The 27,571-nt window shown below is 39.1% G+C and overlaps 2 protein-coding genes across 2 annotated transcripts; both read right to left on the bottom strand.

Annotated features, from left to right (window-relative positions):
* Positions 1-398: 398 nt before the first annotated feature.
* Positions 399-14,631, bottom strand: LOC108900728 (SWI/SNF-related matrix-associated actin-dependent regulator of chromatin subfamily B member 1). The gene is made up of 9 exons (XM_018701913.2): positions 14,236-14,631; positions 10,164-10,275; positions 9,930-10,038; positions 8,217-8,354; positions 7,029-7,156; positions 6,768-6,934; positions 5,899-6,089; positions 4,985-5,116; positions 399-2,439 (listed from the first exon to the last, which is right to left on the bottom strand). The coding sequence occupies exons 1-9, from the start codon at positions 14,323-14,325 to the stop codon at positions 2,400-2,402; spliced, it is 1,107 nt and encodes a 368-aa protein (XP_018557429.1). The 5' UTR covers positions 14,326-14,631; the 3' UTR covers positions 399-2,399.
* A 738-nt stretch (positions 14,632-15,369) lies between these two features.
* On the bottom strand, positions 15,370-22,056 carry derl2 (derlin 2). Its single transcript, XM_018701915.2, has 7 exons — positions 21,897-22,056; positions 19,938-20,003; positions 19,497-19,570; positions 19,148-19,241; positions 16,833-17,028; positions 16,617-16,707; positions 15,370-15,924 (listed from the first exon to the last, which is right to left on the bottom strand). Exons 1-7 carry the CDS (start codon positions 21,987-21,989, stop codon positions 15,819-15,821), a joined length of 720 nt encoding a protein of 239 aa, XP_018557431.1. The 5' UTR covers positions 21,990-22,056; the 3' UTR covers positions 15,370-15,818.
* Positions 22,057-27,571: the final 5,515 nt, after the last annotated feature.

Raw genomic sequence — 27,571 nt, forward strand, 5'->3', positions numbered from 1 at the left:
GACATGATGGAATCCCTCAAACATGAACATTAGATTTAATTCATGCTGAATCCATCGTGTGACCAGTGGGAAGATTTCCATTTTGTCATATTGGGCAGGTATTGTGGCATATCTTGTTTCTCTTTATCAACGTGTTGGCATTCATTGCCAAATCACAGAAACAGTGTAGCCTTTTGACACATTTCAGACCAAAACTTTTCTGAGTGACTTTATACATGTCAGGCTGCATCATGTCAATGCCTCAGAGGAATTCTTCTTTCACATAAAGAAAATATATATCATCTAAACTAAATAGATTTCTGAGTCTTGTATCTGTATTTTTCTCAAACATCTTATTAAGAGAAATGAACAAAATATCACAATAAAGAAAAAATCATGCACAGGTTAACAAAACTTCAATTTCCAACAAGTTTTCTTTATTGTTATTTTTCATATAAAAAAACAAATCCACTATAAAAGGTAAAGCAATTTTAAAAAAGAAGAGAACAAGACATGACAGTACATTATCATTTTCAGATCCGCGTTCAAGTTGAAAATCATTACTTTAAAAAGACACATTGGTTCTTGTCAGATTGTTTTTTTCCCTTCTGTACTCTCAGTAAAATAGAGGCTCAGGTCTGCTGACACTGACGCAACGAGGCACAGGGTAAACAGAAGTAATAGTGGGAACAATGAATCCCTCATGCACAGGGTATAGTATGAACTACCTATGTTTTAGCATGCAAATGAACACTGGTGCACATAACTGATCAGAATCACTACCCAAGATCAGAATGCAGTCTACATGCTAAAATCAAACCAACTCTCTGACTGGCTGTAAGCACAGTGGAGATCTAGACCACTGCTACTGTGTGAAGACCTGTCTGGACAGCAGTCACTTTACCAGGGAATGGTGTTTGAATTTACATACACACTATGCACACTGGTTATTTCAGTTGAGTAAAAATACGAACATCAGCCACAACATCTATTAAAGCCCCTGGATGTTTTCTGTAATTTAAAAGACAAGAGAAGAGGCCTCATGCTCACTGTATTGTGCAGAGTCCAGGAGGCCTTATGGTGCTCTTGAAGATGAAAAACTGATCATAAGGAAGAAAAGAAAATGTTCCTCAGACATGTTTGGGCAGAACAAGGAGTGATGTATCAAAAAGTCTTTTTCAGCTAGATGGCGCTCCAGTGAGGTAGAAACCAGCCAACCATTTAACCAATATATATCGTTTCCTTACTGTTTTATGTGATTACTGCATCTTTCCAATGATTCTGATGGCACAAGAGTTTCTGCTTTTGTAGTTAACCAATTCTCATCATCATAATGAGAAAAGGGACCATTTGTTTGTATTTTTGGTCCATCCCAGTATCAGTCACCTACGTCAGAAATGTTCAAACCCTATTCATAAGGTCATTCTGTACTATTTCTGTGCTGTCATGGATTGCAGTGGCAGCAGGTTAAACAGGGTAGTCCGGACATAATTATTCTTCCATTAATCAATCGTGTACTTCCCAGAGTCCATGGTGATGTCTTCAAAAGTCTTGTTTTGTCAAACAGCCATAACCCAAAGATGTTCAGTTTACAATGATTTCTGACCAAGAAGAGCAGTAACTCCTATCTGAGATAGAACAAGAGGATGAAGGACACTCTTTCATTGTATCTGCTTGCAAGGTGACTGAAATAATTATTTGATTATCAAATGAGTTAATCATTTTTCTGATGATCGACAAATTTATTAATAAAGTAATTGTTTCAGTTCTACAGGAGAACCTGCCTCAATTATCCCAACCACTGGTCATATAGAGCAGAACTGCCTACGGACAGTTTCCCCTACAGACATTATTTCAACGGTAAACAGGGAAAATGACAGACCTCTGATACAAGTCTGAGGAATTTAAATGTTCAATTGTCAAGAGAGAGTTGATACAAATGCTGTCCAGATCAGTGTAACATCACAAAGTCATGGTGTCATCTCAATAACCATTCATACAAATACATTTATCTCAGTCGTACTGTAAAGTCAAGTGTTTCGTTTTGTTGTGTAGTGTGAATCTTGCTTGGTGTGATGTGTGAAACAGTAACTTAAACAGAAGTCAGATAAACCTTCATTGAAAAACACTAGTTAACATTGATCTGGGGTTAGATCTGAGTTCTTGCCATGATTGACATCCTGAAGGCAAACATGATGATAGTAAACTGTGTGTGTGGAGGAATGTCTGCATGTGTGTGAAATGTCCACAGACAGAGACCACATTTGTGTTCATGCTTACAGGAACATCCAGATACTTTGTCAGTGACCTGTGTGCTTGTGTGTGTGTGTGTGTGTGTGTGTGTGTAACTATGCTATTTACTGACAGAATAACAAGAGACTCCAAATGATATGTCAAGGAATGTAGCTTCATGTCTCTTTCTACCAGGATGGAGCAGTGTTGGCCAGTCTCCTCATGCGCCTAGAAAAACACATTTTATTCACATTATTTCAAGAATTCTGAGAAAGTGTAGGAATGACTTGAGCACTTGGATTATTCTTCTCTCATTATACAAGACTGATTGTATATAGAGGAATGATTTGAAATAAACTAACATTCATAATGCTGTTTATTAGAGGTGTGTTACAGAAAGTGAGTATGTTCACTTGAGAATAACACAGCAGTGGCAGCGAAAGAGCCTGAGTAGGAATCAATAAGTTAACACCATTCAATTTTTTTCACTGTACTGCACACATTCATTAATTAACAGACTTAAATGGCCTTGATGGAGTGCTGAAATCTTAAGTTACATTACACTTTTGATATTTTTCTTCAGCTGTGATATCAGAAAATTGAGATTCATACAAATCGGGGTTGACAAACTCACTGTTGATACTGAAGCACATTAAATTGTGCAAGTTTATTTTAGGAGAAGAGGAGTAATATCCTGGTTACAATATGTGTTACAATTTTAGTGGTAATGGTCATTTTTGCATTTAATTTTCACAGAAAAACTGACCAGGGGGTCTGGACCAAGCAAGTATGTTCCCATATGATTTGTAGACAGAGACATGTCTGTAACACCAAATGCTTCATTTCTAATGTTATATTGTGACACATATATATAACGTTTACTGCACACTCTGTGTTTGAGGAAGTTATTCAGTGTGAAGCTTTAAACTGATACATAATTCTCTCATATTTCTTATGGTGTAATTGGTGAAACTGATGGATCATTTTCTAATGATCATATACTACTTGCAGAATACTGTATGTGTCAGTGTTCCTGATCCTGGAACCCAGTGAGCAGGATTGTGGAGCAGCTAAACATACTGGATTAAGTGCAGTTGTAAAATGAGTAATGATGCATGTATCCTTAACACTTTTTAACAGCATGTTAATTATTGCAATTAAATTATTTAAATCTACTGCAAACCGAAATATAGTAATGAAATGATGCTGAACTAAGATTTACATATAACATACAAGCCTAAAAAATCTTGTTCAGTTTTAACCTTGACATCTTTTAATCAGCCTGAGGTTACACTGTCAAATTTTAAAAATTCCTGTATAATAATGGACTACTGCAAGATTGCACCAATTTAGCATCTGTTACACGATGAGTGAGTGAACCATACCGAATATAACTTTATAAAACATTAAGTACACTCCAACATTCTTTTCCCCACTTCAGTTGGAGCTACAGCAGTGGCTGTGATACACAACTCATGGAGGACATTAAGGTTCACCAATTTCCAAAACTCATAGCTCAGTAAACTCTGAACACATGGACATGATACACATATTTTTAGATTCAATGTGATTATCAAATTGATTGATTATGACTATTCAATAGTTAATGTCTAATAAACATTGAAGAAATGGCCATAAATTCACTTAGAAATTACAGAAAAAAGATATAACTTATAACTCCAGACCTTGCCTGAGAACCATTCAGGTTTTTTGGGTTTTCTGGACAACAAGATGAGAAAGGAAGGGTAAGGAGGGTCATTTTGACAGTGCTGGCCTGCAATTTTCAATTGCCCATAACAAAAATACCATAAAAGTTATAAACTTCAAACTTTCTTAATAATCGCTTAAAGAGCTGAACTGCATGTGAATGGAACAAGAGCTGTTTAACTCATCTCCTCCTACCTTAGGCCAAAAATGTATCAATCAGCCCTCACATATCGCAAATTAATTTGAAAAATTTGATATTTTTAAACCCTTGATAACTAAGATTAAATAGATTTGAAATGTCGGTCACTCTTATCTCTTATCTCTCCGTAAGCAAGAGTTCATTTGGTTAAAATGAACACTGGGCAGTTAATCTGCAGTGATTAGTGTGCAGCTTCACCCACAGTGGCTTTAACTGGGAAATACCTTGTGCCAACCAACCAAACAAATGCTGCCAATACACAACACAACAAAAGTAGCTAATTTATGCTGTTCAGCTGCTGTGGCTACCACGTCTGCAATAAAGCTAACTACCTTGGAATGATGCACGAACACTCCCAAATGAGACTGCTGGGGGATTTCCCATGATGCACTGAGCTCCTCTCTCCTTCTCTATCTCTATCCCATACATGCATGTCACAAATTCAACATCTTCCCTTTTCCATAGTTCTGTCCTCTTCTGTCTCTTTCTGCAGGTATTTCTGCCTCTGGAGCTGTAGAGTCTGATCTGTGATGACAAGTCTCCTGCTGCTCCTAAATCTCAACACCTGCTGCTAGTCTTACTTCTATTCGTTTTGCTATTATTGGTATTCTAATTACTATTACTTTGCATCACTATATGGAATTTCCCCTCTTTTTGTACTTGACTTTGTGTTTAATGGGATGACATTATAAGGCTATTGTCATGCTTTGTTGAGCTGTGTCACTTGTATTCTTTCAAATGTCATTTTAGCCACAGTTCTTGTATAAGCCCAGTAAAACCCAGGCAGCATTAGCAGCTACAATGGAGTAGATATACAGTACATTTACTGAATGTATTTGATCATTTATCTGTATCTGACTGTCTCACCTTGTGTTCCTGTCTTGGTCTCGGATCTTCTTCTCCATTTCAGCATCAGTGAGAGTCTCCAGCAGGGGGCACCACTGGTCTGCATCACCTGTATTGCGGATGGCAATCTCTACTGTGGGGAGTGGGTTCTCACTGTAGGCAAATTACATGCATGGCAGTAATGAAGCACCTCATGAGCCAAATATCATCAGCTCATGAAGGGCAAAAAATACAACAGTGGGTGTGAGACTAGAGTGTTCAAACACCACTCAGCCCCAACCTTAAGCCACTGACAGGTGAAGGGAAAAACATGTTCTGCTGGGAAACCTTGACTCCTGGCATTCATCCTGATGTTACTTTGTTGTGTACCACCAACCTGAAACATTGCTGCTGACCAAGCACAGCCGCCAATGACTACAGCACTCCCTGACAGCGGCGGCCTCCCCCAGCAGGACTGTGCTACCACCACATCAAAAAATCTGCTCAGAAATGGTAAGGAACACAACAAAGAGCCCAAAGCACTGACCTGACCCCCAAACTCCTCAGATCCCAATCTGATTAAGCATCTGTGAGCATCTGAAGGCACTGGAATCAGCCAGACTAATGAAGGCCCCACTCTGCAACCCACAGGACTGGAAAGATCTGCTGCCAGTGTCTCAGGGCCAGACACCACAGGACATCCCCAACAGATCAGAGCTATTTTAGCAATTTGAAGGGGACCTACACAATATTAGGCAGGTGGTTTTAATGTTGAGGCTGACTGGTTAATAAGACAGGTGGCAACAGTTATTTATTTCAAGTCAAAACTTTTTAACGTACTCTACGTGCAGTGTTTGCCTTAATCAAACTAAAACAAAGTGTGTTTAGACCACTGAACTCAATGATTCTATCAGCCCTGTTAAAGTGAGTGAGTTACCTGAAGGTGAGTGAATTACCTGAAGGCGTAGGTCCTCTGGTGCCAGCTGAGCTGACCACGAATGCTGTAGGCGATAGTGGTGACAAACTCTCCACCCAGACCTAGCTCAGAGCACAGCTTCAATGCAAAGGATTCTGGGGAGTTCTCTCTCTCTGACATGTCCCACTCAAACTGGTCCACTAAAGATATGTTCCCCACGTGTATGTTCAGCTGAGAAATACAGAAAAACATCATGTACAGTCCAGTATTTATATTTTTAACCCACTTAAGTTAAGTGGGTTAAAAATACAGTATGTGGTTCTAATCCCTTTTGTTTAACATTACAGTGGCTTCTAATCGGTCTAAACCCAGTCACTTTTTGAAGAGGGCGAATCCCTCATCCATTTCTGTGGAATAATTCAGTCAAATCTGAATGCACAGACATGATACACATATCTTTAAATTCAATGTGACTTGCACTGCCTGAGGATGTCACTATGTAATAAACATTCAATGAAAGAACAATAGAATCTGCTTACAGGTCTTCCCTGAGAATGATCAGGTTTTGAAGTCTACTATAGCATCAAAGTAATCCAGTGATCATCAATCAAACCATCAGCCATTATTAATCAAATAGAAGCAAGACAGAGTTTCTGTCAACGACAGTAAGGAGTACTGCACACTGTAGTCCGCCACTGAGTTGGACAGATATTGTACAAACTTCATGGGAACTTGAACCAGATGTTCGATTCCATTCAGCATAACACCAAGTGGTAACATTTTCATCTTCTTCTTCTGATGTAGTATATTCCTGTGTACCTACCTCCTTCCAAACTACCAGAAATTCCACGATTTCCTTGAGGAACTGTTGTTATTTATATACTGTTGTTATTTTGGCTCAGCACCCACCTTGATGATGACTCTCTGGTCTGCCTGCTCTTCTAGTATGCTGTCAGTGGGGTACGACTCAATCTGCTGACGAATAGCTGAGGCAATGGCAGGGACAAAGGCTAGAGGATTCAGGTCCAGGTCATCACACAAAATCTCTGCAAACATCTCTGGGGTCATCAGTTTCTCTGGTGAGGGTGGGGAAGGGGTGGGTTGGGCTGGGTTAGTTTGGAGACAATGCTGTATGTTTTGAATGCTGACGATGTGCATTTACCAATTTACCATTCATGTTCCATGTGAAAGCATCTCGCAGTTTCTGTCCATCTATCTCCATGTCTAGACGAATGGGAACCAGCGCCTCTACTTGGGCTGCATTCTCATGGATCACTGCAGGGTCATGGTCATCAAAGCTGAGCGAGACAGAAGACACATGTTGGATTATTATTGTTTAACCAAGTAATTCTTAATATTCTGTTGACGTGATCTGAATCTAAATCAGTGGTGCTTAAAGAATTTCCATTTTTTTCAATTCTACTTAAATGCTCATATGTGCATTGAGAGTTACTCGTGGCTGAAATTGCAGAACATCTTGATTTTCACTTTGACACCCATGTTAACAGGTTAGAGCAGCCACTGTGTGAGACTAGCTGTTGCAGCATACATCTAGAGTTTCAGCATCTCACCTATTCTTCAGGCGTGGTGTGTGTGTGGTTCTAAGCAAAAATAGACAGGGAAAAGGTATGTTGACAGTTGTACTGACATCACACTAGTACCATTACATAAAACTGACACCTTTCACTATCACTTAAGCTGAAGGGGTCTGTCTCTGTGTGTGTCTCCTTATCACTCTGAACACAAGTATACTGAATTTAAAATAAAATGAAATCAAACACTCTATTATTGATAACCATTATCAAAGGCAAACTCACTACCTAGCTGAACTGCTGCGGCTCGAAGGCAGTTCAGCTAGGTAGTGAGTAGCCATTATGCACAAGCAAGGCAGGCAGTGTGTCCTGAGTATTGCTGCCTCCACCACCTCCTGTGTGGTGGGTGATTTCCCCTGAAAGTCCTACAGAAACCGGCTATTTAAGAATGGTGTATGCAGCTTATTCTACTTTAAAAATTTCACCTGACATAATGTCTGGGCTGACAAGTAACTGGTCTGAGTAATTCCCATCTGCAATATAATAATCCAAACTTCTTGTTGGACCCCCTTCCCCACAGAGATCACACTATATCCCATTAAGAAGACCCCTGATTATGCTGGCTTTACTTGTTTACATTTAACCAAACAATGCCAGTGTAATGCCATTCCTATGCACGCTTTTAGGTGGAAAGAAAGAACATCCTTCCTGCCTTGCACAGGCTGTATGAAAGGGGCTAATACCAAATACAGACTGAAAGGGTACAGAGCTTTGCACCACACTGTTGCACATTTTGTTTTACTAAAAAAAAAAAAAACTTTCTTACCACAATGGGAAGGTCCTTTTCTTGTCACGGCCCATTCTGTTGCGGTTGATGGTGGTGGAGCAAGGCACTGCATCTAGATGGTGAGAGCTGTTGGGCAGCGTGGGGACCCACTGACTGCTCCTCTTTGCTTTTTGCTCCCTTTATAGAAAGTGACAAAAACACAATGTTGAGAAGTTATTGTATCTTCTGTTAGCAGAGTATGGCAGCAATTTAGTATTGCACTTCCATAAAATTGCTGGACTGGATTAAGAGACAGATAAACAGAAGAAAACAGCAGCATCAAAATCTTATAGTTTGGTAATTTGTAAAAAGCTGTCTTGCAAAATGACAACAAGTAAAATAAAATAAAAATTTCAGTCAAAGGTTCATAATCAGCACAGCTTAAAGACCATATAATTCTGGGAACATAAATAGGCTATCAGACTGTGAAGAAAGACTAATTACAAATTCTGAATAGACAATGACTGAGGCCAGCATCTGACCCTGAATGGCCTAATGTCCAAGGTGCAGCAAGTCAACACATCACATATTCTCTGACACTCTGACTCTGACATATATACACACACACACACACACACACACACACACACACACACACACACACAGGAAAAAAATAGTTACAAAATCTGCAAATTTTAAATCCAGACACCAGCCATCAAATCAGCCATCATCTGACAGAAATTACCTGAAGTAGGTGAGAAACTAAATAATGCCTGTTGGGAGGTTTCTCTTGAACTAATCCCCGTTGTCCTTTATATTAAAGCCAGCCTTCAGAATATTTTGGTCTTGTCCAACCATGTCATACTCAGTCAGTATTTTTGATGCTTACAAAAATATTTCAAAGAACCGTCTCACCCAAATTTTATTTGCCATATTTAGATTTATGCCAGAAGCTTGCTCTATTTAAGGCAAAGTTCGAGGGGTTGTAGCATTTACCTCCTTGACTGCAAATTGAAGACTTACTCTCCTTTACTGGAGGCAACAGTCTCCACCTGGCTTCACCAGATGGATTGGACATTATTCATTTACTGAAATTAGAGGATATTAAATACACACTCGATGGAACAGTCATTTTGTTTTGTACTATTGACCACATATTGGTATGAAGCTTTGAGGACTTTCTGGTTCTTCATGAAGAGCAGGAATGGACTCACTGGAATATTTATGGTTTTTGCACTATTGTACGATTGTTCTATGTACAGTGGATATAAAATGTCTACACAACCCTGTTAAAATGCTAGATTTTTGTGATGGAAAAAAATGAGACCAAGATGGGACCAAACTGGCCCAAGAGAGTGGCTAATTACTGGTTGTGTATTACCTGTAACAACAATTTCATGAATTCTAAATATGCCTGGGCTATAAGGTAGGGTAGCAAGTCTTCTTACAAAGAAAAACATCCACACCCTGCTAAATTTTGCAAAACCTATATCCAGTCTCCCAAAAGCATGTGGGAAAATGTGTTGTGCCTGATGAGACCAAGGTTGAAAAATCTGGCCATAATTCCAAAAGGTATGTTACAAAAACAACACTGCACAAATCAAAAAGAATACCATACGCATGGTGAAGCATGGTGGTGGCAGCATCATGCTTTGGAGCATTTTTCTTCAGCTGGAACTGGGGCTTTAGTCAAGGTGAAGCCAATTATGAACAGTCGCAAATACCAGTCAATTTTGGAATAAAACCTTATAATTGTTAAACAGAAGAAATTACCTGAGGTAAGCAGGAGGTTCTGTGCTGATGGACACTGCCTTGTACTTCTCATCATTACCCTCAAAGATCTCTTCACATTCTGATGCCTTCAGCAGAGTAACACTGGTGGCTACAATATTAGAACAGTTTAAATCAGCAGGATGCAACATTATATATAACCCATGGACCCTCCAGACCAGGAGTGATCCAAACTGACCATGTCAAGTTCCAGTGTAAAAAAAACAGGCCACTCACCATGTGATGAGGCTACAATTTTCTTCCTCTCCTCCACTGAGGCTAACCTCCTCCATAAAGATGGGTATCTTTTATACAGAGAGCCTCTGAACATGCGCAAATAGTTTCCAACCTGGAGAGCAGAAGGTGGAACTTTGAGCAATTATTATCTGGCCAGTACACTCAAATCTGTAGAAAACAAAGTCTAAATAATCAGAATTATTATGGTTTGTTAAGAGCAAACTAAAAATAAAAATGTAGTGTCATTTGTTATTTTAGATTGACACACAACTCAGTGATATTAACCATTCAGCTTTGGAGCTGCTGCAACTTTCAGTTTATATTGTCTATCTTGTGGGACTGTGGAAATTTTATACATAACAATTGAATTTTGACACTGATCAACAGAAAAACACTTTCAAAGAGAAAAACAAAACTATACAAATTTGTATGATATAAGTACACATTAAGCAAAAATCTGACTGCCCCCCCTTTCCAGTAACTATTCAGTAGAGGCAACTTTGGCAGGCAAGATTCAATTTAATTATAATTACAAAACACAAGATTGTACAACAAATTGCTGTAGTCCCTTTATGCTACTCACAAAAAACGAAACCTATATAAATGAATGAATAAATTATAAAGTCATAAAAATAAAACTGTTTCCTGGGGTGAATATTAGTCTTTTAGTATACTCTGGACATTTCACCAATATAACCAATGCTAAGTAGATGGGTACCAATGATTTTCTGGCTGGTATTAATCACCTGCTGCAGAGCCTTACTGTACTGAGCTGTGCACATGCCAGTTTGTGATGTTTCCAGTTAGGATGCTTTCTATTGCCCCAGCACCTCCTGTAGTCCATTGCAGTAACAAGTGAACAGTCCCTGGTTTTATGGTTTTACAAGACGTGTTGATACTAAAGTTCCGCATCAACAAATCTTTATAAATCAACGTCATCGTCGAGTAATCGTTTCAGCCCTAGTGAAGATGTGTGATGACCATGACAGGTTCTCTGTGATGTTGAATCCCAGGAACCTAAAACTGTTCACCTGCTTGACCTCAGCTCCACTGATGTAGACAGGAGTGTATGTCTTGCCTCTTTTTCTCTAAAATCAACAATCAGCTTCTTGGTTTTGTTGACATTGAGGAATAGGTTGTTTTCTGTGCACTGCTCTGCAAGTCTGTTGTTTTCCACCTGATATGATTTTCTATCATTGTTTGTAACCCAGCTGATGACAGTGGTGTTGTCTGCAAACTTCACATTAGCAGTTCTCCATGTCTGCGAATACAATCATGGGTGTACAGTGTGAACAGGAAGGGGGCTGGGGGTGGTGTGTGTGGGGGGGGTGTCTGGTGTTGAGCACTGGAGTGAAGGAGATGTGATTACCAATCTGAACTGTCTGCGATCTGTTTGTGAGAAAGTTCAAAGTCCAGTTGCTGAGTGTGGTACTCAAGCAGAGTGTGCTGTTTGCTAGTCAGTAGTCAGTCTCTGCTGATGTCTCTGCTTTGTCTCCTTGATGCCAGTATTGTTCTGGTAGTGTTGTATGGTTACCCTATGCTTATTTCCTCTGCTGGTGGGGACATGGACATGCTGGTGAAATTTAGGTAAACAGTTCTGAGGTTTACTACACAACACACCACAACATTAAAACCAGTTACCAGAGTCCTGTACTACGAACCGGGATTTGCAGTTAGCGAGTTAGCTTCAGGTTTAACTCTGGGTTTTCAGCCTTACGACAGAGGTTCACTTCTTATCGGGGTAAATCACCATAGTAACTGATTCTGAACAACTAACCTGCTCCGGGGCAGGTTAACTTCAGAGGATCAGATCAAAACCTGTCAACAGCCCAACTACTGACCAATCAGATCACTGGAAAACTAGCGTCAACATTTCTGCAGGATCCTGAGAAGGACAGAGTTTACAATAAAGTACCAAATAATAAAGATCAATAGATATTTTTATAGCTCTGTGGAATGGTTTTGTTCCATTATGTCCACAACAGAGCTTCTAACAAACAGAGAGAGAGTTTATCACACTAAATGATCACATACTGACTGTTCAATCTTCACTTTGATAGAACAAAGATGCTTTTATCTTCACACTGTTGAATATTTGCCACGATTATAAATGAACACTTCAGTCAGATCGACCTCAGACATGAACTCTCTCCTCTCCTCTGCTTTGGCAGCAGAAACAGTTTGACTTTACTGTCACTGTTTATCTACATCACATATTCACAGTAACTCAGAATAAATCACCATCAGACAAAAGAACAAAAACGCTCGCTCAGTAAGAAAAAACATTTATGTACTTATTTACAATAAATCCTCAGCCTGATTTTGAGAATTGTAAATTATTTCTAGTGTTTCTCTTGTTGGGGATAAATAAAGCTTCTTGAATCTTGAATTGAAAAAAAGTATGTGAAACCCTCAGCCTTTCAGTGAAACAAGATTGCAGGAGTGGGTTAGAGTTACTCTGACTTATTAAAAAAGCACTTGCCATTCACGTGTTATGGAAATTTCCCGGTCTGCCTGTACACAGTCAAAGAACAAGACTGGCAAGGTAGCATGCACCAAATGTTTAATCTCTATAGAGAGGAAGCAACACACAGAACCACACGGCAGTAAGCAGTTCAGAGGTGTGCCCCCCGACCAAATGTTTCACCTCCCTTTTATACTTTGTGGTTGCCTCTGGCCCTCTGATTAAACTGCCAGAGAACATTACTGTACAATTGAGTAAACACTTGGGGTACAATAAAAGGCAGTGACCCCTCTCAGGAATTTACAACTGGTGTAATCTCCTGTGCTTATGAAGATACCATTTGCCATCTTCCTCTTTAGGAAGGTATTTACGGTGGGAATATAACAGTAAGTTCATCAGGTCATCCTTGATGAGTAAAATAGTACAACTAAAGCTAAGACTAATTACATCAAGTATATAAGATAAATTCATTGTTATACAAAGCATGCAAAATTCCACCACACATGCTGCATCTGATCTTAATTGTTGGGATACTTGTTTGTTGGATAATTCACAATTGTTGGATACTCACATTCAACAAGGAAAGCTGTTGGAGAGCAAGTTAGCCTCACATTGTATCATCGTTTCTAATATGAAGTCCGGATAATGTCCGGAGTAACAGGTCCGAACATTGTCCAATGTTGCCTCTTTACACATGCCGCACACAGTCCATGTGAGATGCGTTATTATCTACTGGGGATATTTCATCTGGTTTAGGAGATGGGTGGGGCCTGCAGGTAAAGTGTGCAGGAGACCAGCGCTGCAGCACAACACGCCCACCAACTCGCTGTGAATTTTGAGTCCTGTATTCACACATGGCTCAGTCGAGAATGACACGGACTTAAAACTAGGTAGCTGGCGGGAGAAAGTGCCTCTATGTCCGATGTGACTGACTGTGTTCACATCAAAGACCGCACCGGATAATGTGTAGAAAATATCAGGTTTGCGGTGCATGTGTGAAAGCGGCTTAAGTTAACGTTAACTAGTTAAAGTCATGTCTCTTTCTGGAATCGGAAACCCAGAGTTTCCCTCAGCTCAACCTTAACAAACTCAAGGATTTTCATGAAATGCGCTTGTCTGTATTATATGCTTCGCTTTTCTGGTCTTTCAAACAAAGCTGAGGACAGTAGACTATAACTGTAGACCCTCGTATTACTTTTCTTTAAAACCAACATAAGTGGTTTATCTTAATTAATCGATTTCGTTGAGGAAAAAACTTGACAACCGATTCTCCAATAGGTTTAAACAGGTACATCAAAACAACAGACGTCAATACAGACTGGGATTACATATTTTTCAATCACAATATTGTTGTACACGTTGCTTCATGCAGGCTGAAAAGGCAAAAGCTGTTGTGTTAGCGGAATTTTTTTCGGTTTTAGACAGCACCACATTAAATGATGTTTGATTTGCCAGTTGTTGGCCTGACCTGGCCTTAGGTATTTCTTTTTGAGCCGTCAATGGGACTCGTTAGCATGCTACCATTAGCTAGCCAGCCAGAATAAAGGATAACAGTGACTAAGAACAGAAAGCTAAGCATTGAAAGTCAATGTACAGATAGCCACATACCTCTGACCCAACCATGTAAAAGTCCCCATCTTGTTCTAACTGAAATTTAACTGGCTTCTGGCCAAACGTTTTACTTAGCGCCAATTGCATCTTTTCGCTGTCGCTAACCAGCTAACTAATAAGTAGCTTTCTCCTCAGATGTGTTCGGAGCTCACGGTAACAGTGGGGAATCAGTGTCCTCCTTGAACACAGCGTTCACTTCAGCTTAGTTAATTTAAACAACAAACTATGAGCATGTCAGCTCAACAAGTGCAAAACGACAAGTGATAAAAATTATCGAACACTACAAAAACACAGTAGGTGGTCACGCCCCATAAAATGTGAAAAGTAAACATATCGAATACGTGACTCTTCTAATCTTTTGTTGAGGTTTTTCCGATAACCACGAACGCTACATTAGCCGAGCTCTTCGTTCAATTAAAGGTAGAGGAACGATTTCCAAAGTGCACTATTGCCCCCTGGTGATGTAACGTGAGACCACGTTTATTCTTCGAACAGATTTCCATCACATCGTGGATTAACTCAAAAATTCTCGTATACCTAATATTCTATGTAACAATAAAAACAGAAAATTTAGTTCTGAATTTAAATAAAACAGGTTAAGAACAAATATAGGCATTGGATGTATCAATGTAAACCTGATAATGAAATATGGTGGATTATGTTGATTATAACTTGACCTGTATGACATCCCACAATGAGGATGTGAAAAAGGTAATTTATTACAGTAAAATCCATTCCATACTAACCATTTATATTCCAGCTTTCTTAGTATTAACAAGAAATCTAAAATAAAACACAAAAACCAATCAATCAATAATCAGCTGTAATACAAAAAAGATGGACTTCGTTATACTTCATTTCTCATCTCAACCTGCCTAGCAATATTCATTAAGGGTTTTTTTTTTTTATTATCTAGAGCAAGTATAACCAAATTAACCTTTTCAGTCTCACTCTTAATATGACATGTGTCACCACAGTACATTAATTATGTTATCTCAAGAGCATTACCTGGTTTATAGAGAATGAAGTTAAAGGATCATAATGTTATTTGTTTGCATCAATTCATCTAATTTGTTGAGAAGTCCTCGATTACATGCAATACTACTACAGCAAGAAGCAATTAAATCAAGGCACCATTTGCCACACACATTTATTCTTTAAAAAAGTTAAATGAAAAAAAAAGCACTTTCCATCTGAACAAATTCATTTTGATAATATTTTACTGCTGTCATTTTTCCTCTTTCATATGACAGTTGCTGTGTATATCAATATGTTTTTTTCTGAGATGAAGACAAACATAACCGGAGCCGAAAGACTCGCTGTCCAAAGTTCCATCCGCCTCTGTTCTCGCAAATTGTCTCAGAGCAACGATCTGGCATCAAGAAGAGTTTCTGAAAATGATTTAAGCCCATTTACAAAGACAACAAATGGTTATCTTCAAACCAGTTCTGGTTGTTTGCCATTCTTCATCCAGAACTAAACAAACACGTCAAAAACAAAGACCATGTCCGTTCCCTTCATCCACCTGAGGGAATGTCCTTGGAAGTAACCTGAAAATCAGGGATGATCTGGGGGCATATTTAACCTCCAAGGCGCTGTCCCTCTCCCCAGGCAAACCCACCTGGGCGTTCCTCAGGCAGGGGGTTGTAGTTGGCATCTTCCTCTGGAGTGTCAAACAGCATCTTTCTGTTGGAGACCCACAGAAAAGGAGGACGATAGACTTTCTAAAGACATACACTGGAAGCGGTAGCTCTCAGCTGAACTATGTATAGCTGATGTGATGATTCTTAAGGCCAACACCTCGTACATAAAAACAGACAGTACATCTTTCCTTCTCTTTTGCTTCTATCTGCTTAATTTGTTATAAAATTCTGAGGAAATAGGCCACACCTAGCCATGAAACTGGTTGAAAGTTAATTGATCAATCACTTTTGAACCTCTGTAGATGGAGAGATTATGTCAAATAATGTCTGCAATAGATAAATGGTTAATGCAATATTTTCGTTAAACCCCCTGAATTAAAGCTGAAAGCCTACACTTCAATCACATCGCAATGACTTAATTTCAAATCCATGGTGGTGGTGTACAGAAGCAAATTTACATAATCTGTGTCACTGTCCAAGTACTTATGGGATAGACTGTAAGCACAACAAACACATTTTGATCTTGGTCACTTCTGGGGACCTATGTAGACTTGCATTCATTTCCTGGAGTCCCCAAAAGTAGTCTATGACACATGCATGCGCATGTCTTATTTGGCCACTACTGGGGCAAAATGTCAAATTTGATATTTAGATATATCTTCTATTGTTCCAATATAGATAAAGAGAACATTCATTCACTCCTACACTCTCAAATTGTACAGTGTATACACTCACATGATTGATGGGGTTCTGAGCCACCTTCCACCACCTGGCTGGTTAGGGAAAACATCCTCCAAGAAGAAATACACATGACCGACAGCGATACCTTAGGAAAGGTAAAAAACACTTTAACACAAGCACCATTCACACTGTATCCCACCAATCACATCAGTTCCCCTTGGCATATCACTTTAGTGCTAAATAATGACCGTAGATGACAGTGAGAGATACCTAAAAGATCCACGATGATGGAGTTGCCCAGCAGAAGTGAGAATCCCATCAGCACCCAGGGCAGGAAAGGTGCCTGGAAATTCAACAGGCCAAAGAAATTCATGCGAACGTTTGGGTTTCGTCGACTCCACACGTAAACCAGCATGATAGTGAAAGCTTGGCCCAAGAAGACCAAACTCACAAAAGTGCCAAATATCTGAAACCTTGTTAAGGAATATGACAAAGAAATGAACTACACAGACATTTCCCACCAGGGAAAACTGGTTATTGTGAGGAGTGAAACATGCTGGTGCCAAACCTGGAGCTGTTTAATACGTTCTAACATTTAAGTGATGTGTTTTTGGGCACTTACTTAAGACTACACAAATGACAATATTAACAGCACTGACATTAAAAATGGGTGATGGTTCCCTTGTTCTAGTGGCATACAATGGCTTCAGGAAGTATTCCAATCTTCACTTTTTTGCACTTTGTGTAGTATCCAGTATACCAGCATAAATGTAAGTATCCAGACCCTTAATTCAGCACTTTGTAGATCCTCTTTGGCAACAATTACAGCTTTGAGTCTCCTTGAAGTCTCTACAAGCTTTACAACCTGGATTTGTGCAGTATATGCCACTCTTTCAGGCAGATCCTCTAAAGCTATGTCAGACTGGATGGGAAGTGTTTGTGAACTGCCATCCTCAAGTATCACCACAGATGTGCTCTGAGGTTTAAGTCTGCTCTTTGGCTGGGCCATTCAAGGACAGACCATGAAGCTATTCAAGAGTTCTCTTGGCTGTATGCTTCAGGTGACTGACGTGCTGAAAAGTACCATCACCTCAGTCTCAGGTCACATGCACTGCAGGTTGTCTTGAAGAACCTCTGTTATAGGCTGCATTCATCCTTCCTCTGTTCTGACCAGTCTCCCTGCCCCTACCACTGAGAAGCCCCCCCATAGCATGATGCTGCCACCACCAAGCTTCACTGTAGAGATGATATCAGCCATGTGGTGAACAGTGCATGGTGTTTGCCAGACATAATGGTTTTGAGTTCTATCAAAAAGGGTTCAATATTTGTCTCATCAGACCAAGGAAACTTTTTCCTCATGCTAACAGAGTCCTTTAAATGCTGTTTGGCAAGCTCCAAGACTGTAATATGTTTTTCACTTACATGTAAAGGGCTGATTGATGGAGTGCTGTTGAGACGTTCATCCTTTCGGCAAGTACTTCCATTTCTGCAGAGAACCTATGAAACTCCGTTAGATTTAATGTCACCTCCTTGACCAAGGTCTCTCTTGCCCAGTTAGTCAGTTTGGCCAGATGGCCAACTCTAGGAAGAGCCCTAGCACTTCCAAAGTTCTTCCATTTCACAGTCATTGAGGCAGGCCATTGTGCTCCTGGGAACAATCAAAGCTTTAATAGCCTAAAGCTTATACCCTTGCTATAATCTATACCTCACCACAATTGTAACATGGAGGTCTACAGAGAGTCATTTATAATTAAAGCAAACACAGTGCAACTAACCATAATTTGGCGTGCCTAAGCAAAGGGTCTGAATACTATTTATTCATCAGTAATTGTTTGTAAAAACACTGAAATTCCTGTCTCTGTGTTAAAACAGACATATCTTTGCACTAAGGCAACCACAGTATCAACAGTAGATTAGTGTGAGAGGGAAGGCTCAGTACAACAAATAGTATTTTCTTCATTAAGCTCATCATCTGTTTCCTTATTTTAATTCACTTCAATGATTAGATACAGTCTCATGCCTGCAATGATGCCACTGCTGCAAATGTTGAATTTATGAGATAAAAATGAAAATTCACTGAAATCATTGTCTTGATGTGCCAGGGAAAAATACTGTGATTTTCCAGAGGAAACTATATTTGGACTTTTGCTGAAAAGTGACAAATTTGATGGTACTGTACTCATCCTGACCTGTGTGTCAGCTATTACCTAGAATTTCACAGACTAAATAATATCTAAATATAGCTATATAAACAAACCTCTTCTCTTGACAGACTAGTGGATGTAGTAGTTCACACCATTTTATCTCACTGTATAAAACTGTAAATAAATCATTCTAAGTTGCTACAACCTTGGTAGCACGAAGAAGGAATCCAAAGATGCAGTAAGTATGACTTTTACTAACCCCTAATAATGGCATCACACAACAACACATTATTTGTGGGAGTTTAAGCATACTATTAGCCATACCCCAGAGCTATTAATGTTGAAGTCAGTGTTAGTGGTAAATAATTTACTGGCCATTTAATCATTTACTAAAGACCTCCTTATCTGTAAGTTAAAATGACATGATGATGGGAAGGATACAGTCATCAGAAGCCCACCAAAAAGAAACATGAAGACAAAGTCAGCTGTGCGTCCCCTGAAAGAACCTTCCTCTAGCATACGACAGTATCTGTACCTGAAAATAAATGGTTAAGGAAATTACAAAAATTCTATAAGAACCATTTTACACACTTCATCATCTTCACCCAGTTACCAAAGGACTACCACATTTTACTGGTTTGTGTTACTGGTTTGAAAGATTGTGCAGCATACAATATACTGTATCTGTTTAGTTTGATCTCTGCAACCACATATGGCTTTTCCCTGTGAAACAGAAAGTATGCAAACTCATGTCATATAATGAAGTGAGACTTGGAACTGAGAAGGATACAGAAAAATCATATTGAACAGGAAATTGAAGCCAACCGGACCAAAAAACAGGAAATTGGTTATTAGTCGCCATACCTAGAAAATGACAGAGAGAGAAGATTCAGCTGTACATGACACAAACACACGTTAACTCAGAGGTCAATTCCTTGATTCAAAACTGTTGACTACAGGCTTTATTTAACTGTGTGGGTGTAAATGATAAGTACCAGGCTCAGAGCAGTTTGTGGACCAACCTTTCTTGAGTGAAAGTAAATTTAAAAAAAACAAAACAATTACATTATATGATGGGTGTCTATTTTAGATTTTAGTTGACAATGATTTTTGGTTAACTAAGACAGGTAGCTGAAGTCATTAATGCTGTTAAGTGTATGAAATGTTATGTGCCCTGAGTCAAATTCCTGAGGATGAGGATGCAGATTGAAGAGTGAGAGAGATTACTCACCTGGTAATTCCTTAGAATCAAATCTGGATTAAAGTATAGCTGAAATGGTGTGATGATCTCTAGTTGCTGTGAGAGATGACAAAACAGAGATAATATTAAAGATAACAATAAAGATGTTTTGAAAACCATACCAAATGATCCAGCTTTGACAAACATTAACTTACATCTAGCTGAAGGAAGAAAAGTAATTAAAACAAACAAACAAACAAAAAACCCCTCATCTCAAAGTGACCCTCCCCATTCTATCTCTTGTTGTGACTTCTCTTAGTTGAGATAAGCCAGTTTCTTCATGCAGGCAACTTCTATTTGTGGAAAAAGAGTTCATCCCTCTGTGTACATGTACAGTATATTCTTCTGATGCTTGTAAATACATTCAAAAAGTGCTTCTGATTTACACTAAATGCCACAGCAAACAGGTTATGGGGCTGACATAGTAGAATATACAATCCATATAAGCCAATAAACATACTCTGTTTTAGTTTTCATATACAAGTAATTGGCTTACTCTGGTCAACATAAACTGGGTTTGTACAGACCAGGGTTTGTATAGGAGGCTGTTAAAATTATCTAGTCTGCTTAATTTTCTGTATTAAACAGTTTTCTACTGTCATATGTATTCCTCGTACATACTGTGTATCTATAAGCTTAGCTACCAACAAATGACATGAACTTGAATCAATAAAAAATATGACTTGGATTTAAATTCCACTTTCTCAAAGAGAAGAAAATATTCATCACATATAAATAAAGCTGTGGAACTGCTAACGTGTTAATAATCAATAGTAAAAACAGGAGGTTAGTGGAAAAATTGTATAATTTAACTGGTTTGGAAAGTTAATTGGAAGAGCTCATTAGGTCCTATTACATAATTTCTTAAAGCAGAGAGAGCATGCAGTGGGGGGAGGTCCAGAGGAAACTTAAGTTTGTATAAATCTGGGGGTGGGGGGTGGGTGGATGACACAATATTACTGAAAATCTGAAAAACCTCCTTGGCCCTTTCGCATGCGCTTTTGAAATGCACTTAGCTTCATGTCCTCCATTTCCTATCCTCTGTCAAATAGCGCTGTGTTAGGCTTCAGTATGGGATTTTGAGCTAAAGAAAACACCTGTGCAACACGAGTCAGGTTTAGACTTAGACTTAGACGGACTTTATTTGGCACAGTACAAATAATCTGGTGGAAACGAATGGAAAGTTATTGAGGATTAACCTCGATGAATGTCTAAATATTGAATTTAAACGCAAGTACACCTCTGTGTTTTTATCCTGTTTGTATACACTCAGGCACATCTATGTCACGAATAGCCGGTGCTGCTTTGTCTACAGACAAATGACATGAAAGATCGCACATATACATAGTATATAAAGTAGTTAAACAAAGCGCCACATCGACACTTAATGCAGTCATAACAATGCTACACATGAGAACGACCATTCCACACAATACGTACTTTTAATACTTTGACTACATTTTGCTAATAACAATTCTGCACTCTTGCTTAGGAAATATTTTTAATGCAGGACTCGGATGAGAAAAAAGTAATGGTGTCTTTTCACATTGTTATATTAAAGCTTTTACTTAAAAAATATCGGGCTTAGATTTATTTCAAACACTGATGATGTGACATTATTTAAGTTACTGTGGGTACCCTCTAAAGAGAACAGCCTATAGTTAGCTGTTACCTGGCAGCATTGACTGCAAAAGTTAGCGTACTCTTAGCGTAATGGTTCACTTGTTAGAATTAAAGCAGGGCTTCGGCCACAGGTATCTACGCTTTTATTCACTCGTGACTTCAATAACAGTTAACATCCTGAATATTCAAGTTGAGACGCGTATCTTTCTCATAGCTGCTATAGCTAAACCATCGAGCTAGCAGCAAAGTAACGACGTTACATTAGCTATGTTAAACAGCACCGAGCTATACCTTTGTCAACACAAGAAAAATATGATTAAGTCTCACCACTGCAGCGGTTGTGAGGACACATGCTGTTGTATATGCCCTGGTAACAACAGGAATCTGTAAGTACTCCTGTTGTAGTGTCTGGTAAGCCATTTTGGACAGGCTGAAAGCTTCCGGAACTTTGCTGACACGTCATCCCACAAAGCGAAAGGCGCTGCGTTCAAGCACATGGGGCAAAAATGCAAAACATCAACCACTACTTCAAACAGATCAGTTCATCGAACAGATTTATCTAAGTCATGACAAGACATCGGAGCAATCGCTCAAGCCGTACATGATGGAGGTGATAGTATGATGTGTTTTTGCAGTTCCGGCTCTCCACGGAGAGCTAACACTGTCGTCTTAAGCGAGATATGCGGTGCAGAAGGAATTTAGCACATTTTGAAAATAGGAAATTGGATGTTTGGAATTTGTTTAAATTGAATGTCAGGAGATATGTGTACATGATGTTTGAATACTTGGATGAAGATATGTTTGAAAGATGGTTTACAGAAGAGTATGATGATTAAGATAAATGATAATGGAAAGTTGGTTTTGTCTATTTAATAATTGTGTTTGACGTATTTGTTTTTTTTCTGTATAGTTATTGTATGTGATGTGTGCCTGTTGTTTTTTTTTTTTTTAAGTGTGTTTGGAATTGTGAGTATGTTTATTTAATCAAAGTGTATTATAATTGATATATTTTTGATAATAATAATAAAAAACACTGTCGTCTTTGAATTTTTTTTACGGTTTCAAGCCCGGGGCACACATGTAAAACAGCGTGGCTCCGAGTACCAGTGATGCTAGGAACCCAAGTGTAATCGTTAGGATTTTAATTAATTAATTATTTGGATTTATTTATAGCTAAAAGTGGTTAAAAAAAATTATGTAGGCGAAACTTTCAGTGGAGGTAGGCTATAGAATGGTACACACGCCATACACACACTCACTCACACACACACACACACAAAATTAAATTATATTAAATAAATTAAAAAAAAATGGGTAAGAGCGTTTTGGCCTGACAGTCCCACACCGTACATCACACGTTCAGAAATGTTATATCCACGCGTTCCCTAAATTTTGTCGAATGTCACGAAATGTCGAAATCTCCTCCTAGGCTGCCAGTTACAAAGGAACATATTCCATATCTTGGCAACAATCACTCCTTGTCACACGAAACTCAAGTAGTTTGGCACGCTCCACTGAGGCTCAGTGCAAAATTTGGTGCCAGTTGGCCAATAGGTGGCGCTTTTGATGCAAAATACTGCAATATGCCAAACATATTTTTGCGAACTACTACTGAGTGCGACTTTGCCTGTATGACCTCCTATGGTCACAATTTATTGAAACACTTTTGATTCTCCAAAAAATACCAAAGTTGTATAGGAAAACTTGTAAACTAATACTGAAAACTAACTGAATCTTTACACATTTCTGTGGGATTAATACAAAACTTGAGCGAATGGTTTGCCATACCACACTGACGTTGTATACAAAATTTGGTGCATATCGGCCACTAGGTGGCACTGTTACAGTTGAAAAATATGTTTTCAAAAGTGTGGACAGAAACATTCCAACCTTGGTGGAATATTTCCAGTCTGTGTGCTGCTCTCAGCATAAGACTTGAAATGCACCTGCAGGTCCCACAAGTACTGCCTCGACGGGCGCAGGGGCCTTGGACCCCATTAATACCGGCCTGTAGGTCTAGTACGTATTGGTTTTTCTGTTTATGAAAATAGTCATTTATTCATTATATAAGAACCCACAGGGCCCAGAGGATCCGCTGCCAATGTCCTGCTGCCAGTTACCACAGGACACCCTTTAGATGTCCCCTGTCCATGTCGCCATGGGTCAGAGCTGTTATGGCAGTAGAAGGCAGACCTACACACTATTAGGCAGGCCTCACAGACGCAGGATGAATCTATGCCCAGAGACCCATTCCCAGCACAGGCCCATCTGGGGGCTGCACAGAGGAGTCAGGACATCATTCAACATTGCTAAAATGTAAAGTGTTAAATATCTATGTTTAAGTATCCGTTTACCCTGCTCAATATGAGAAACAATGTGTAGTGAACATTTTATTCATGTGATGCATGTTTTTTGAGGTTTTCGTTTATCTGTTGAGTGTGGTTTATGGCCAGAAGTAAGAAGCTTATCACTGCCACTGATGACAAAGATTGCCATGCAGCTGGGGCTCAGGGTTGCTGGGCAGCCTCGGGGTCGCTGAGTAACAGAGGCTCTGAAGAGCAGGCTTAGGCTGGTAACTGTCAGAAGGCTCAGGGGTCAGGGGTGCTGGATTCAGTATGGTAACTAAGTTTTTAGCTTTATATCCTGTCTTTCCCCGTTGAGTTTGTAATGTTAAGTTGAGGTCACACAAACACTGAATGAGAGGGTGTGTCTAAACTTTTTACTAGTGCTGTATATTTGGCTCAGTAAACAGTGTGTATAGATCTACATAACAATTTGATGCATCGGCAGGAACACTCATATATATATTTTTTAAAAAGAGCAGTTGTGCATGTTTTTCACAATTGGTTGCATGTATTTGATATTTGATTGTGAGAACAATCAAAAGGCAAATAGAGTGAAATCAGCCGTGGCTGTGAGTTCAGTGATGCTGCAGGTGCCTAGAATGTGTCTGACTTGACTGCAATCTGTTAATACTCCACCTCAAGCAATCAGTGGCAGTTCACGTTGACCATCCATTTGGGCAAAGTCAGCTAGAGTCGATCTCAAATGCACTTTTTGTGGGTGTATGTGGGTGTGTTTCCCCCTACAGAGGTGTGGTGCAGCTGGAACCCCAGGCATGCCTATCACCATTCTATCAGTGTCAGTATAAGAACCCTGGCTCTGCATCTGCTGCTCTTTTTGTGGTAATGCAAGGCCAAATTCTCTCTGGTGTTTCTTGTGTATTCTCTAGTGAGTCTCTAATCTCCAGTGCTCATGCTAATTATTCATCTCTTTGTGTAGGTCATCGCCTGGATCTCCTCTTTGCCTGCCCCTGCTACCTGTCTCACCTGATCTGCACCATTAACCACCTGGCTACCTCCACATGCTGCACCTCAGGCCTACCACACTCCACATTGGGAGCCAGCCCCTGGATCTCTCTAGTAGCTCTCCTGTCCAGAGCCCCCAGGATCCATCCTTCTCACCATCTTACCATAAAACCTGTATTTAACATTAAAATCCATTACTCATCTCATCTACTGGTGTCCCAGAATCTGTTTCTGCACTGGGGCCCTAGATTGGTTTTTGGAAATTATAACACTACAAGCTCCTGCAATATTGTTACTTATATTATTATATAAGTTAAGGATCTGAATATTTCGTCCACCACTAGAACTTGCAGAAAAAACAAAGATGTATGTGAATGCTTCTCACCTGAACTCATTGTTCCATTTGAAATTGGCTTGGTTTCCTTAACGGCTCCAGCTGAGTGCTGGAATGAACAGATTCAGAGTCTGTATAGGAAGACCTTTTCATACAGTGGAGAAAAAACTGTTTTTCTGTGGGGATCAGTAATAAAATAAACTTTATTTTTAAAGAAATATTTAAGGTTTAAAAGGCTTAAAATTTTCAAGAAACTGATGTTTGAACTTTTGGTCTTCCAGCATCTAAAAAACAATTATTATATGCATTCCCTGTTTATATTGTGTTATTTTACTTATTAAAATAGGGTCTGTTTCATTTTAATGTTATTTGCTTGGTACCCTGACGGTCCTGGGTAATGAATTTTGTTCCTTCACGTTTTTAACATGGTCGAATGACAATAAACTTAACCTGAACTGAGCTGAACAAACTGTTAAAAGTATCCAATCAGATTATCACTGAGCTTCTGTCAACACTTTCAGACATTTCAATTAAGAATTTGGCAAAGGGCAAACTAAATTAGCTAATGAAACTGGTGCTAAGGGTGGCGATATACCATGGACGTATTATGACACCAGGACACTAAACTCCAAATTTGTGCCCATTCAAATGCTTTTTGGAAAGCAGATTTTTTGTATACTTCAAATATTATATACTCACCACTACTTTTCTGTCAGAGGTATGTCAAGCTGTTGGTTCTCAGCTATACAAATACAATGAATGTCCTTCATACTGTTCTTCATCTGCCATTAGAGGGCATAAAGGAGTGCACATGAACCAGCACAGGGAAATTGTAGAGAGAGGCAGGGTTGCCATGTCCATGGTTTTCCTGTAGAACTGGAACTTTTCCTGTTTGAACTGTTGCTGCGGCTTTCGTTTCTTGTCCACTGGTTTTGCAGGCCTATTTTGAATGCAAATTACATGATTAATATCTATGAATAAAAGTTAATAGTTTAAGTTACATAACCTATTCATACCCAATCTATTTATACCCAGATCAGTATGTACACACAAACACACATACCCACAACACGCAGGCTCTGCTGCCTGCCTCATGATCACAACTCAGGGTTTCACATTCTTCAATGTTAATGTTCCCTGAGACTATACAAAGGTTTCTAACCACTGGTCTACACCACAGAGCTATATTTTATTTATGATAATATAGTGTATCTTATTGCACAAGACCATTTTAGAACCTACAGGTGGAAGAACAGCTTTTAAAGCTAAACATTTATTGTGTTATATTGTAGATATTACAATACATCTGGTGATGATAGCAATGCTGTTGAACTTTAAAAGCAGTGTATATGGTTTAGCAGGCATATTTTGAGTTCTGGCATTGTGTTGGTTTTGTCACACAGACCAGTATGCAAGGATGTCCTACTAAAAGCTGCTTCCTAAAACCTGTTCTCAAAATAATTCAACACATGAATCAGAGAATCAAAAAGTGTAAAATTCACTCAGAAATAAGACATTTTGTTGTGCAGATCTTGCATTTGTGTTGCAACCTTTGTTATTTTTGGTACATGACAGCACATGGGTGTACATATGTGCTACTTCACCTAGCTTACGTTAATATGATGAATACATACCCTGTCACAGCTGTGTGTAATAGCAGTACTGAATGAACCAGCAAGTCAGTTTATTTTAATGACTGTAAAAGGGGCATTCTATGTAACAAAATAAGACAAAAATAATGACAAAGAAATCATTGTTATGATCAGTTGCAGCCATGTTGCTCCACACACCTGAAATAAAGCACAATATTGTAATTATCTGCATAATCACTGAAATTAAAAATGACAGGGGGTGTCAAAACCAAAATAAAAACTGAATCAGATCAGTCTGTATTATTTACACATTCTGAGTCATGTTTTTTTTTTAAATATTGTAGTATGTGCAGAGTATTACTTAGAGGTAATATCATTCACCTTATTTGAGAATAACACTGTGGATATGAATCCTGTCTTTTTACTGATTCTATGCCTAAATCCAGATGATGTAGTGTACATCCTTTTGATCTTAACTCAAGTTTACTATGGGCATCTGGAGAATTATATGTTTATTCTTCCTTATCCAGGCTGAATGAAAAATTTGAATAAAAAGGCTTACGGATCTGATGTTTGCTGTGACCCAGTCACACACTCTGGCTTCAGGAAATTTTAGGGACATTCCACGGAGAACCTATAATCTACGATCTTACAGGAAACTCATGAAGGCATCATTGATGCACCTGCGTCTGAAGGACGCTGGTTTACAGCCGCGCTCTGATTGGCCAAATGTTTTTAGAGGCGGGAGCTCTCAGTGGAGCTGAGCGG

This window comes from Lates calcarifer, linkage group LG9, assembly GCF_001640805.2.
Source record: "Lates calcarifer isolate ASB-BC8 linkage group LG9, TLL_Latcal_v3, whole genome shotgun sequence".
In the NCBI taxonomy this organism is placed as follows: Eukaryota; Metazoa; Chordata; class Actinopteri; family Centropomidae; genus Lates; species Lates calcarifer.

Bases quoted from the DNA above. Each gene is read 5' to 3' on its own strand.
- LOC108900728 (XM_018701913.2), bottom strand. From the start codon at position 14,325: ATGCAATTGGCGCTAAGTAAAACGTTTGGCCAGAAGCCAGTTAAATTT. The intron at 8,355-9,929 runs GTAATTTCTTCT...CTTTCTATAAAG, and splicing joins GAACCTCCTGCTTACCTCAG to GGAGCAAAAAGCAAAGAGGA. The intron at 5,117-5,898 runs GTAATTCACTCA...ATTTGCCTACAG, and splicing joins CAGAGGACCTACGCCTTCAG to TGAGAACCCACTCCCCACAG.
- derl2 (XM_018701915.2), bottom strand. From the start codon at position 21,989: ATGGCTTACCAGACACTACAACAGGAGTACTTACAGATTCCTGTTGTT. The intron at 19,571-19,937 runs GTGAGTAATCTC...GTCATTTTCTAG, and splicing joins TGATTCTAAGGAATTACCAG to GTATGGCGACTAATAACCAA. The intron at 15,925-16,616 runs GTGAGTGTATAC...GGTCTCCAACAG, and splicing joins CTCAGAACCCCATCAATCAT to AAAGATGCTGTTTGACACTC.